We start from the raw sequence: 12,138 nt of genomic DNA, 5'->3' as shown, positions 1-12,138 counted from the left end.
AATTGGATCCATCTAGCTCAGATTGATACATAGTTTGTTGTTTGTTTTTTTTTTTTAACAGTTTAAGTATTGCAAATGATTAGGTATTTATTTTGACTGAAGTGGGCTTCCATACTACTTAGAAGTGGCTTTAAATAAAAGGGCATATAAGCTAGTCTAAAATTTCTGTGCAAAGGGTGCAGAAATGGCATTAATATAAAGTGAGGGAGCCCTGTATTGGCTTGTGTTCTTCCAGAACTTAACATTCTGAGACCTTCAAACCTCTGTATAGTTTACAGAGTTACAACGATAAAAATTAACGTTCCAACAGTCCAAGGCCCTTGCCCACAGCCAGCAAAAGCTATTTGGAGACATGAAACATTCCAGCAGCGTTCACAATGTTAAAAGCTTATACTGAACAATGAAGGGATTCTCAGACCAAATTTGAGAGCTGTAGTTGTGCAGCCCTGTGTGCGATCAGAATAAAATTGCATAGGTATGTTCTACACATCCAGTGAATTCCCCATGGACTTGCCCAGTTCTTAGCCTGAAGGAGACCGTATGGTGGGGCTTTTCTCATTGTCATCAAAGGCAAGGAAGCAGAGTCTGGATTTAATGAATAAGAGACACATAAATTACACATAAATTCAAAACAGTTCACACGAACAAAAGAAGGTCCAAGGATTTTTGTTGGAGGAAGCTGGTACACACCAAGATTTTTCACCTGTGATCAATAGTCTCTGTAATACTGGACTAACAATAGGGGAAAAAGTAGAGCTATTTAGAATTATGTGCACAGCTATCCTAGGAAATCATATGCTTCCTAATTCAAATTATTCTAATGGACACTAATCATATTTAGCATTTTTGTGCTTCACAATAAAAGAAGGATACTCAATGAGGTATAATTAGCACTAATTATTTTTGCAGACTGGCAGAGGTTCAGACTGTTAATGACTTTCCCTCTCTATCATTTTTCCACCTACTTGCACCTGAATCTAGTTTGAACTAGCTTGCAAGACCTTTAGGGCACACGTGCATCTTATTTCTGAGCACTGTCAAAATACCGGTTATAATCTAAACTGAAGCCTAGTTCGTACATAGGCCTTAGTAAGAAATATCCCTGCATAATACACTGCCAGCAACATGGCATGGTCTTGCCACCCTACTCCTTACTATTTTCCTTTTTAAATGTTTGATATTCAGTACACAGTGGCAAGTATGGCAGCAAAACTATCGTTACCTGTAAACAAGCTGGTAACATTCATAGCCTTTCCATGTTTAGTTTCTGTAAATATTTTCAGGAAGTTCACTGCCAGAAATGTTGACTGAAACTGGAAAAATGCCACTTTAAAGGAAATTTGCAGTTTCATCATCAGAATTACGATCACTAGAAGCTATATTAATCAAATAACCTCTCCATCCAGTGAAATGCTTAAGTCCAAATACTGAATACAGCCTAGAACTTGCATTTGAAAAGGACCGAGCAAGCAATTGTTAATAAATATGCAAAAGAATACATGCATACATTGGGTTAGGCAGAATAGAGGTAGCAAACTTTAGAAAACAAATATATTTTGCATTATCTACCTGCAAGGAGTGCCTTAAGCCGGCACGAAGGTTACGTTACCAAGGCAACAAGATGTAATACAAAGAGCAAGTGCCAGACGCTTCCGTGCGGCTGAGGAGGCAACAAGGAAGCGCCTAAGAAGTGTTTCACATGTATATTGACTTACATTAACGACACGGTGGCTTACACAAGCGGCACTTTCCAGAAGTTAAGTATTTGTTACAGTACCTCCACAAACGTTACTTCACTATTTTAATCACAATACAGTCAAGCCACACAGTTTAGGCAGAAGCGCAAACCGCTATGCGTTAGCTCTGCCACCATAAGCCCGCTGCCCACGCTAGCTGCGGCTACTGTTTTCTGGTTGCCCCTACGCAACGGCGGAAAGGCCCGCGCGCCGAACCCATTCCCTCGAGCCGGGCCTGTGGCCACACAGCGACGGGAGGAGGAGCACTAGCACTCCGACCTTCCCCCCTTGCTTGCAGAGCGGGGCCCACGCCCTCCCACCGCCCCCAGGCCCCGCCGCGTCGCCCCCTCAGACAAAGCGGGCGAGACGGCGCCGGGACCGCCCCGTCTGGCTCCTCCGTGAGCCGGCGAGACCCCCGCCGCCGGAAGCTCACTGAGGACAGAGGCGGGACTTGACAGCCCCTAGCCAATCACCAGCAGGCACCGGGAAGACAAGCAGCGACTACAGCCAATGCTGCCTGGGGGCTGCGCTCGGCGGCGGCCCCGCTGGGAGAGGAGTTGCCGCGCTCCCGGCGTACATGGTGGGATTCCGCCCGCCTGGCGCGTCAGGGCGGCGAGGGGCGGGGCGGAGGGGGGAAGCGGCGGACAGGGTCCGCCAATAGGAGTGCGGGAAGGACTGACAGGCAGGCAGCTCACCCAATGGGAGGGTGGCGGCTATTAAAGGGCAGGCGACCCGGAGGGGCGAGTCGGGCGCAGGTGAGGAGTTGGCGCGGCTCCCCGGGGATCTCAGCGGGGCGGGAAGCGGGCCCGGCCGGCGGCAGTGCTGCCGGGGCAGCCGCTCCCCTGGTGCGGGGTGTAGGCGGCCCCTCCGTGGGGGCAGAGCGGTGGGTCCCGGTGTGGCCGCGGGGCGGCCCGCCTCCTCCCGGGAGAGGCGCGGGGTCCCGTGGGTCGCCTATCTAAGAGGAGGCTCTGGCCCGCGGCGCGGGTGGGGGCCGCGGGCCCTCCCGCTGCCGGCGTCTGGCCTGGTGGAGTGCGCCCGGCGGTGCTCGGGGGCGTGCCGGCCGGGGCAGCCCGCCGTGCCCTTGCCCGCCTTTGTTGCCTTACTCGGCCGCCCTGCGGGTCTGCGTGGGGCTTCGGGGGCGGGGGCCGGCCCCGCTGGCTAGGCCGCCTCCGGCCCGGGAGCCTCGACCGCCTTCCCCGCCTCCAGAACGCGTCCTGCTGAGAGGGGTGGAGGGGGGGGGAAGGTGTTCTCCGGTCCGTGGCCATTGCCGTGGTAGGGGAAGGGGAACAGCCTGACCCCACAGCCGCTTCCCATCCCCGCTGCCTCCTCTCTGCTTCCATAAGTTATCTTTTTAGGTGGTGTTGGTTCCCTTCAGCGCCTGCCTTTTTCAGGCGCCCAGACGGCGAGCTCCGTGGAGGGAGCGGTGCCCGTGTGGTGGCCTGTGCTCAGCAGCACCCGCGTCCTCCGGCGCTAGAGCCCCTCCGCGCGGAGCCATGGGGGGTTCCCTGCCAGTGTACCCATCCGTTACGAATCGCGTACGAAGCTTTGCTGAAAGCCCTAGGCTTTAGTATCGTGCAAAGATCCTCAGACTCTCTACTTTTATTTAAAAAAAATGTAAATAGCAAGTCCTTCTGATTTGAAGTTTGTTTTTTTTTTCTTTCAGTCATAAGCTCTGAAAGTTTAAAAAAAAAAAAGAGAAAAAGGCAAACCATCAAGGCATCATACTTAAAAAAAGTCTTTTTTCTAGAGAATAATTAAGATTTAATGTTAGTACCAATCCTTCAGTCCTTGTGTATACATGATTTTTTTGTTTGTTGGTCCAGCAGCTGCTCACACAACACGGTGTGAGCAAAGGAGACACAAAGACACAGAGGCAGAATGTGGATGCCTCTGTCATTAAGTACATCAAAGTTATTCAATGTGTGTGTTTTCTGTGTGTCTGTGGAGTGTTCAGTTTAGTTTTGCAATACTTGTTTCGTTTCAACCCTGAAAAATAGTTTGTGTTTCTTTAGTCCAGTGAAGAAATCCTCTTGACCGTAGGTTGCTTCTGGCCTGACAGGGCTGCATCCAACTCATAGCTCCACGTTGCCATCTTTCCTGGAAGACCCTTGAAATCTTTCTGGTTTTGTGTGATTGGGATTGTTTCTTTTTTTCTAGCCAGCACTTTGCATTTCTAGCCACACTGTAAAAATACACATTTTGCATTTGCAGCTAGCACCTTGCTGTGTGATGGATGCATGACCTAATGGGCTCTTTGCGTCCTCTGTTATTTCTCAGGAATTTCTTGGTCACTTGCCTGACCAGACTGCAGCTGGTCAGGTAGCTGACGTCTTTGGTCATGTACCGAAAGTACTTTTGGTCATATAGTTGAGGAGGAATTTTTTTTTCTTGCAGATGTCTTCTCTTACCTTCATAGTGGTGTAAGTGGCTTGATCTGACCAAAAGATTTTTTTTCACCACTGCTCTTATCTCCACATACCTTTTTTCTGAGTGAACTGCCCATTTTCCCAAATGGTGCACTCAGCAAATATTACTTGCTATGGAATCCTCTGCTAAAGACAAGAAAATGTAGAGCAGTTACATTCTGACTTTGGAAAAACTGTAATGTCTATAGGTTGGTTTTTTTTTCCAAATGCATGTATTTCATGTTTTAGGCTTCATATCAAAGTAAAACTTAAACATGCCATATGACATGTTTTTGTAACTCACATGTTTCAAAATGGTGATAGGGTGTTTTTGTTTTCCTATCTAGAATGTGTACAAATCCTAGCTTATTACCATTCTGGTCCCTTGTATACTTTGAGCATGTAACAGCCTACTTTTCTGTGTTAAAGAGTAATATCCTGGAGACCATCTAGCAATGCCAGAAGACAGAATATTCCAAACCTCAGCTTTAATTAGATAAAAGTGCTTTTTAGTTAATGTATCAGAAAGGTAAACAGTCCCATATGGAGTTGATGTAACTCTGGGAGTCTATATACTATTAAGACAATTCATTAACACCAATTTAGATTAATAAGAAAGGAGTTGTCTTTAATGAGGCAATATACTTTCAAAAATGAAAGAGCTGGAAGAGGTAAGATGTCCTTGCCAATTGGAAGTTAGTAATTATGAGTTTTAAAATAGGTAGGCTTTGCTACTGCTGCTGTTTTACTGGGAAGTTCAGGGGCTTATATCAGACATGTTCTAGCAAAAAAAAAATAAAAAGTCTAAAAGAAAGCCTTACCCAATAAAGGAATTGGGTACCAGTAGTTTCCAAGTTAGTATTATAACTCTTAAAGGTTATGTGCTTGGCTTATGGCAGAAGAGCCAAACCCAAGATGAGGCACCTCATGAAGAGTGTTTGGGGAGATCAGACAGGTGATGCCCAACACCTGTGTGAGGAGCAGTGAGGCTGGCCCACAGTGTAACCTGACATTTGCATGTTTTAACTCTCAGGCTTCTCTGGAGCTAAGGTGAAAGCTTGGCTGCCTGTGTCTTCTGCAGCTGCATGGAATTATATTTAGAAAATAACTCTGACGAAAATTTGATTTGAAAACCCAATTATTTTTTTTTTTGTTGGGTTTTTTTTTTCTGTGATTGTACCCACTTTGTCCTGCACTACTAGGACTGAAAAATTTAGGGAAGGCCAGGGTAAATAGAGATAAGAGTCTCTAAAATTCTCTGGTTCGCCGTTATTGGGGAATGACAGAACCTTGTTCATCCCAGCTGGGGCTAAGTAAAGGACTTAGCCAGTGTATATCTTGAGATGAAAATGGCTGTGATTCAGTAAAAGTCTGATATTTAGGTACCTTAAGAGACAACTGAGGATCTACTAGTACTTTCAAGAGTTTGACCTATCCAGCTGGCAAGTACTTTGGAAAGTCTGACCCATTTTCCATAGTTGGCAAAGTACCTGAATGTTCGCTTAGGTAGGTGCTTAAAGTCAAACGTGAAATTCTGCTGATTTCAGTAAAAACAAGTGTGACCGTATGAACAGAGGTTCAGTGTCCAGGTAGTGACAAGTCAGAAATACTATAATTCTTGTGCAGCTTACGTTTTAAGTAAGAACTCTGTAATTCTTTTTACCTAGAAGATCACCTCAAAATGGATACCTCTGAATCTTTCATACATGCTCCCCACCCCGAAAACAGGTAAGTGCAAATGTGTGTGTTTCTAAAGCCAGCATGAAGACAAGAGTGCTTGGTCATTCCCCAGTAACCAGGAATCACATCTTAATCTATGTATTTGTCAGTCCAGAATAATTGCCTTATTAACAGTGAAACTTCTAAAAATGCTCTTAGTTTGTTCTGTGTGCAGGTAACTCTTCTGAGGAATTTATCTGCTCAGTGACTTTTTGAAAGTTTAAAAAAAAAAAAAAAAAAAAAAAAACAAACCCACAACTTACACAAGATAAACTTACAATTTGATACATAGGTCCAGAAATTCAGTTGCTGTAATAATAGAAAAGCACTAACACTGTAACTTGTGTTTAAAAAGCACAGCAAGTGCCAAACAAATTGTTTTACTGCCAGACAAGTAAATACGATGCTGCTTCCTTGAAAGCCCAAGTATCTTTTTGTGGTAAAGTTATAATAATGAAGGTTAAGGGAGATGCTTAAATATCAGATAAAAAGTCTCTGAAAAAAATTATGTAATTCTAGCAGGTACAGAGCTGTGTTGTGGTACAACTCTGAATTTTTAAACTGCAACATTATGTTTGTTTTTTTTAAATAATTCCCTTTTCTCAAAACCAATTAGTATTTTAATTTTCAGAAGGGTAGGAATTTTCATGCATCTTAAACAGCAACATGCAGCTTCCAACTTGAGTCTGAGGAGTCAAAACTTCTGGGTAACTGCATGGGAGCACAGTAGAGTGGTCCATGCTGATACAAACTCATGCTTTAAACAAGTGATTTTTTTCTTGGGACTCTGTGTTGGATATTTGGTAGATAGTAACCATGGGGAGCAAATGGATTAGAATCATAGAATCATTTAGGTTGGAAAAGACCCTTGGGATCATCGAGTCCAACCATCGTCTCCACTCTACAAAGTTCTCCCTTACACCATATCCCCTAACACCACATCTAAACGATTCTTAAACACATCCAGGGATGGTGACTCCACCACCTCCCTGGGCAGCCTATTCCAGTGTCTGACCACTCTTTCTGTGAATGATACAACGGCTGTATAATCTGTTGTATCTGTATAATGTTGTATAATATCTGTAATGATACAACAATTTAAGTTTGTTTTGGAAATAATTTAGCATTCCAACTTAAACGTGTCCATCACATTTTAGCCTTAAGCAAATCCCGACTGGCAAAACTCTATGAGTTGAAGGAAAATAGATGTATTTTTGTAATGGAAATATCAACTCAGCGGTTCGTGATGTGGATATGTTAACAGATTTATAATTCAATGAGATTAGAGAAGTTATCTATAGCTGCTTTATATTCAGGGTATAACACAATTATTTTCTTCTTTCAAATGAACGATTGGTTCAAAATATGCATTCCTTAAATGATGACTTAGGAATCAAGTTCATTATATGAAAATATACAGTGTATACCTTGGAGATTTATGTTGTTTGCTCTTTTTCTCTTAGGAAGCCTGACAAATAGGAAAATACTACAAAGTGAAGAGAAAATTCACTTCACAAGAACTCGGCTTTCATTGGCTTCTAAATTTTATTTGTATTAATAACTGATTAGTTTCAGATCATGTCTGTAGTCTCCTGTGGTGAAATTACTAGGTTAAAGCTGGAAAAAATGAAACAATTAAAAAGAAAAAGAAAAAGCAATTTTAGCGTTCAGGAAACTCAAACTCTCCTTAAGGAAATCAGAAAAAGGAGAGAAGTACTCTTTTCAAAGCAACTTAATACCACAATTAATGAGATGAAAAGGAAAGCTTGGGAGGAAATAGCAGAGTGTGTAAATGCTGTAGGTGAAGGAGAGCAAAGAACAGGGACAGAAGTGAAAAGGCGATACCTTGACTGGAGAGCACTCATGAAGAGAAAACGTCTGAATGCAAACATCAAAGTAGTAGGTGCTGGCTTTCACCTTCCTTCATCCAATTTAGATGACTCTCTCAATGAAGACATGGATGAGAAAATGGGATTTGCAATTGAATCTAGTTTTGAATGGCAGAATATCACTGACTTCAGAGAAGCTGGTGGATCTTTAACAGAAATCAAAGTAGAAGAGGAGGATCCACAGAATTTTGAAGTGAGTGACTGACATACATTAGCTATGTGCAATATGGCCTTCATTTCATTTCAGCATGAGGCTTTTTGCTGTGTTTCTCTATAGCATCTGTTTCTGTTTTTTCTGAATGTGTGAATGAAAGAAACTGTAGAAACAAATATGTTTCAGAGAGATGGTATTCAAATCTAGCAGCTTGCAATTGTGTGTAAGGTCTTGGATGTTGATTGTTGAATTTACATCCCTCAACTTTGAATATGTATTTGCACATATATTTTTCCATTTGTATGTGCCATAGCTAAGAATTAGTTCAGTCTGTAGAATGAAAATATGCTGTTGAACGAAACTTTAATACTTAGGCTGTCTGGGTGGATGAATGGAGAAAAGCACCTCAAACAAATGAAAGTATATGTTACTTGCAGGTACAGAAAGAAATAGCATAGAGAAAGAAATAGAATACTTCTTGCATTTCTTAAAACGAACCCAGGAGATTAAAATATTACCTGGATAAGTCAGTCAGCCATTGCTCTCTGTCACAATTCTTGGGTAAACTTGACGAGTAGCTGTGGATGCTGTAGACAGGTTGTTACTCCTAGTAGTCTTGTGGCTGCCCTGGGGTAGGCAGCCAGCTGAAGTCCAATGTTTGGATAGTTTTGTTGAGCCTGTACAAATGTATAGTTCTCCTTTCAAGAAGGGGTACTCAAAACAGTTTTAGTTTGTTTTTTTTTTTGGGGGGGGGGTGGCGGGGGGGGAGGCGGGGAGGGGAAGGAAGGAACTTTCAGCCTGCAGAAGAGAAGGCTCCAGGGAGATGTTATAGCAGCCTTCCAGTACCTGAAGGGGCCTACAAGAAAGCTGGGGAGGGGCTGTTTGCAAGGGCATGGAGCGATAGGACGAGGGGCAATGGTTTTAAACTAGAGCAGGGTAGGTTTAGATCAGACATTAGGAAGAAGTTCTTTACAATGAGGGCGGTGAGACACTGGCCCAGGTTGCCCAGAGAGGTGGTGGAGGCCCCATCCCTGGAGACATTCAAGGCCAGGCTTGATGAGGCTCTGAGCAACCTGATCTAGTTAAAGATGTCCCTGCTCACTGCAGGGGGGTTGGACTAAACGACCTGTAGAGTTCCCTTCCAATCCATTCTATGGAGTTCTATGAACTCCTGTCTTAGCTCAGTTGAGGTGTGCGCTGGGGAAAAAATCAGCATAAGCCGTTAAATGGTATGAGACTACTGTCTGAGAACTGCTGAAGAACAGTATCTGTCTACTCTAATGCTAGAGGACTGGCAATGGCTCTCATTGTCTTAAGATTTTCTGAAGCCAGGTCTTTGTCAGTTTGCCTTTCTCTTGTAGCATGTTTAGTGGGAGACAATTATCCCTTATGTACTATGAATCTGTAGCACATAATGGCCGTAATTCTTCATGAGTTGTTACAGTCCACCAAGAGCAATGATCCTAACCACCCAGTTATCTGTGTCATAAATAGCTTTACTGCAAATGTGATAATACAAAATTAGTTCAACAAGTCCTGTTTATTAACCCATTTAATATAGTGTGAGTGGTTAGGAGCATGTGAAAAAGTCACCGTTAAATGTTTTTTAGACATGGAATCCTCAAGTTAGTGAAGGCTGGGTTACCTTACATACTACATAGCCTATGGGTCCAGCTGCTCTGATAAATAATTAGTCACAACAAATTCTTAGTGCCTTACATAAATGTCACTTAGCTATATGAAAAGTAAGAACAGCATATGCTTTTTTAGATCCTGTTTTCTATCAGTGGTTCTGAATGCTCTGTAATATCTATTGTACAATATTTTCTGTGTGTTCTTGCATGTCCACTGACAAGCTTATTTTCCATTTTTCATTACCAGATATTAACTTGCAGGTAAAACGTCTTTCTCTACCTGTATAATGGTAGAAAACAGTCTTTTGATTTAACATGGTTATTTCACAGCATGTGAGTTAAACAGTTCTGTGTAGCTCCTAAGATGAAAAACCCCGATATGTTCTTTTCAGTCAAGTGGTGTGTAACAGATTTATTCTGGCATAAAGACTGGAATGTAATTCTTGTCTATCACGTTCCCCTCTGCAGTTTCCTATTGAGGAAGAAGAAGAAATTTTGTCATCAGTTTTGCCAGATTCAAGAAAGGAGAATGACTTACCGGACTTCCCCCACATTGAAGAGTTTGGAAATCTAAGCTCCGTTCAAGCTAGGCTAGCCTATGAAGATTCTCACTTGCTTATAAATCTGGAGAAGCAGAAGGTGGAGCTGGAGAAGCAGCGACTAGACATTGAAGCCGAAAGGTTGCAAGTGGAGAAGGAGCGCCTGCAAATCGAAAAAGAACGGTTGCGGCACGTTGACTTGGAGCGTGAGAGACTTCAGATTGAGAAGGAGCGACTTCAGATTGAATGGGAGAAACTCAGGCTAGAGACTCTGCATGCTGAAAAGCCTGCCCTGGAGAATGACCTCACCCAGACAGAAAAACCCATCGTGCAGCCTCTGGATCTAGAAACTGAAAAGTTAAAACTTGAGAAAGAACGCTTGCAGTTAGAGAGGCTGCAGTTCCTAAAGTTTGAGTCGGAGAAGCTGCAGATCGAGAAGGAACGCTTGCAAGTGGAGAAGGAGCGCCTTCGAATTCAGAGAGAGGGTCACTTGCAGTGAACCTTTTGACTGAAGTGTCAATGTTAGTGTTTTGATGTTTGTAAAATAGAGGTAGTTCTTTCTTATTACTGAAACTGTCCTAGAGGCTTAACGTTCTTATGTTCAGAGTTGAATGCTGATGTTAAACTGAAAAAGGAAAAAAAAAAAAAAGAAAATAGAATGGTGCTCAATATGTCAGTGTGCCTACATAAATGAGCTTATGTGTGAAATTGGTTTTCAGTGTATCAGAACTAAGTGTTATGTTCTCTTGTCTTCAGTATCATGTTGTATTAGTTTGCTGTCCTCCTCTCATAGGCACATTGAGAAGAATCAAGGCTGAGCCTTGTGCTTTTTTCACTGTACTAACAGTAAGGAAGCATCAGAATAAATCAACATATGTTGTGAGGGCCTGGTGCTGACGATAGCCCACACAGTAAATAAGTTAGACAGAACACAATAGCACAGAGTCATGATGCGATTGATTCATTAAACTTAATTTCCCCTTTTTGGTTTCTTTTCCACCCCTACAATTGGAAAAAGAGTTCAAGAATTACCTAAAAGTGAAAGTACAAGCTAAATTCACTACAGTTGTGTTTACTGTTGTTCCATGGCTTGAACTGAATGGGAGTGCAGAAAATAGTATTATTACTCTTGCATGAAGTATTCATAGGAGATAAAGTTACACATCAACCATACCTACTATAAGCTGGACTGTTGGTTGCACCAGGTCATTAATAATGCTATCTGGAATCTAGCACCTCTCTTAGTATAGCATAGGGATACACTGATTGATCAGGTGTGCTGTCTTGTGAGTCTGTGGTGACCTGAAGTAAATTGGTTGACCTGGTTTGTTCCTTGAAAGACAGTAGCTGGTGCTGGGAGTCTTGGGAGTGGAGCTACAGAGGCTGAGCCCAGCCTGAGGAGCACTGAGCTCGAACACCAGCGCTCGTCACGTTAGTTCTGCCTGGCCAGCACTGAGGTCAGGTCCGTGAGGCAGCCAGAAGGGGCTTCTGTGGCTGACACCATATAGTATGTTTTCATTAGACAAACAGAAATGGTCAGTGCTGAAGGCTGTCCATATTTTTCATAAGCTATGTATTCATTTAAAATAATAAAAAAAAAAGCACATCAAGGAAGCTTTCTATTATTTCATATATGTTTAAATCTCTACTGAGCCAGACTTTACATTTCTCGTCTTTCTGCAAGTAACCATCTTTTGTTGACTCCATTTGAAATTTAGGACTATGAGAATACTAAGTCTGAATGTATGTTGAGTGACTTACGTGAATTCTTGTGCAAGTAAATATATTTTTACCACTACACGATTACTTTTATTCTGCAAGGAAAATGTTATTTTTTTTAAATTACTGAAATAAGTGTGCTTCTACAGTGGAAATAGATATGACTACTACAATCCGAAATTGCTCTTGAGGCTGTGTTTCTTCACAGAGAAGCAGAGTTGTATATGAAGAGAAATCTGGATACTTAACACTGTAGCACCCCAAAGTTGCTGGTGCCTGTGTTCCCTGTGTAGTAAATCAGAGAGATGAGGCGCCTCAGAGTAGGACTTAAACCAAGCAGTAC

General features: G+C 42.7%; 1 protein-coding gene across 3 annotated transcripts; it reads left to right on the top strand.

The window, feature by feature from the left end:
• Positions 1–2,411: 2,411 nt before the first annotated feature.
• Positions 2,412–11,936, top strand: MSANTD4 (Myb/SANT DNA binding domain containing 4 with coiled-coils). Of its 3 annotated transcripts, none has more exons than XM_063330175.1 (4): positions 2,412–2,491; positions 5,812–5,869; positions 7,324–7,942; positions 10,006–11,936. In XM_063330175.1, exons 3-4 carry the CDS (start codon positions 7,439–7,441, stop codon positions 10,573–10,575), a joined length of 1,074 nt encoding a protein of 357 aa, XP_063186245.1. In that variant the 5' UTR covers positions 2,412–2,491; positions 5,812–5,869; positions 7,324–7,438; the 3' UTR covers positions 10,576–11,936. The 3 variants fall into 3 exon arrangements, with proteins under 3 accessions (XP_063186245.1, XP_063186235.1, XP_063186256.1); XM_063330165.1 differs by having other exon boundaries at positions 2,418–2,491; positions 5,809–5,869; XM_063330186.1 differs by lacking the exon at positions 2,412–2,491 and adding an exon at positions 2,561–2,619 and having other exon boundaries at positions 5,809–5,869.
• Positions 11,937–12,138: the final 202 nt, after the last annotated feature.

This window comes from Chroicocephalus ridibundus, chromosome 1, assembly GCF_963924245.1.
Source record: "Chroicocephalus ridibundus chromosome 1, bChrRid1.1, whole genome shotgun sequence".
Classification (NCBI taxonomy): domain Eukaryota; kingdom Metazoa; phylum Chordata; class Aves; order Charadriiformes; family Laridae; genus Chroicocephalus; species Chroicocephalus ridibundus.
This window is presented reverse-complemented; position numbering and strand designations above follow the sequence as displayed.

Coding starts and splice junctions, on each gene's coding strand:
- MSANTD4 (XM_063330175.1), top strand. CDS start 7,439: ATGTCTGTAGTCTCCTGTGGTGAAATTACTAGGTTAAAGCTGGAAAAA. Junction 7,943..10,005: donor AGGATCCACAGAATTTTGAA/GTGAGTGACTGA, acceptor TCCCCTCTGCAG/TTTCCTATTGAGGAAGAAGA.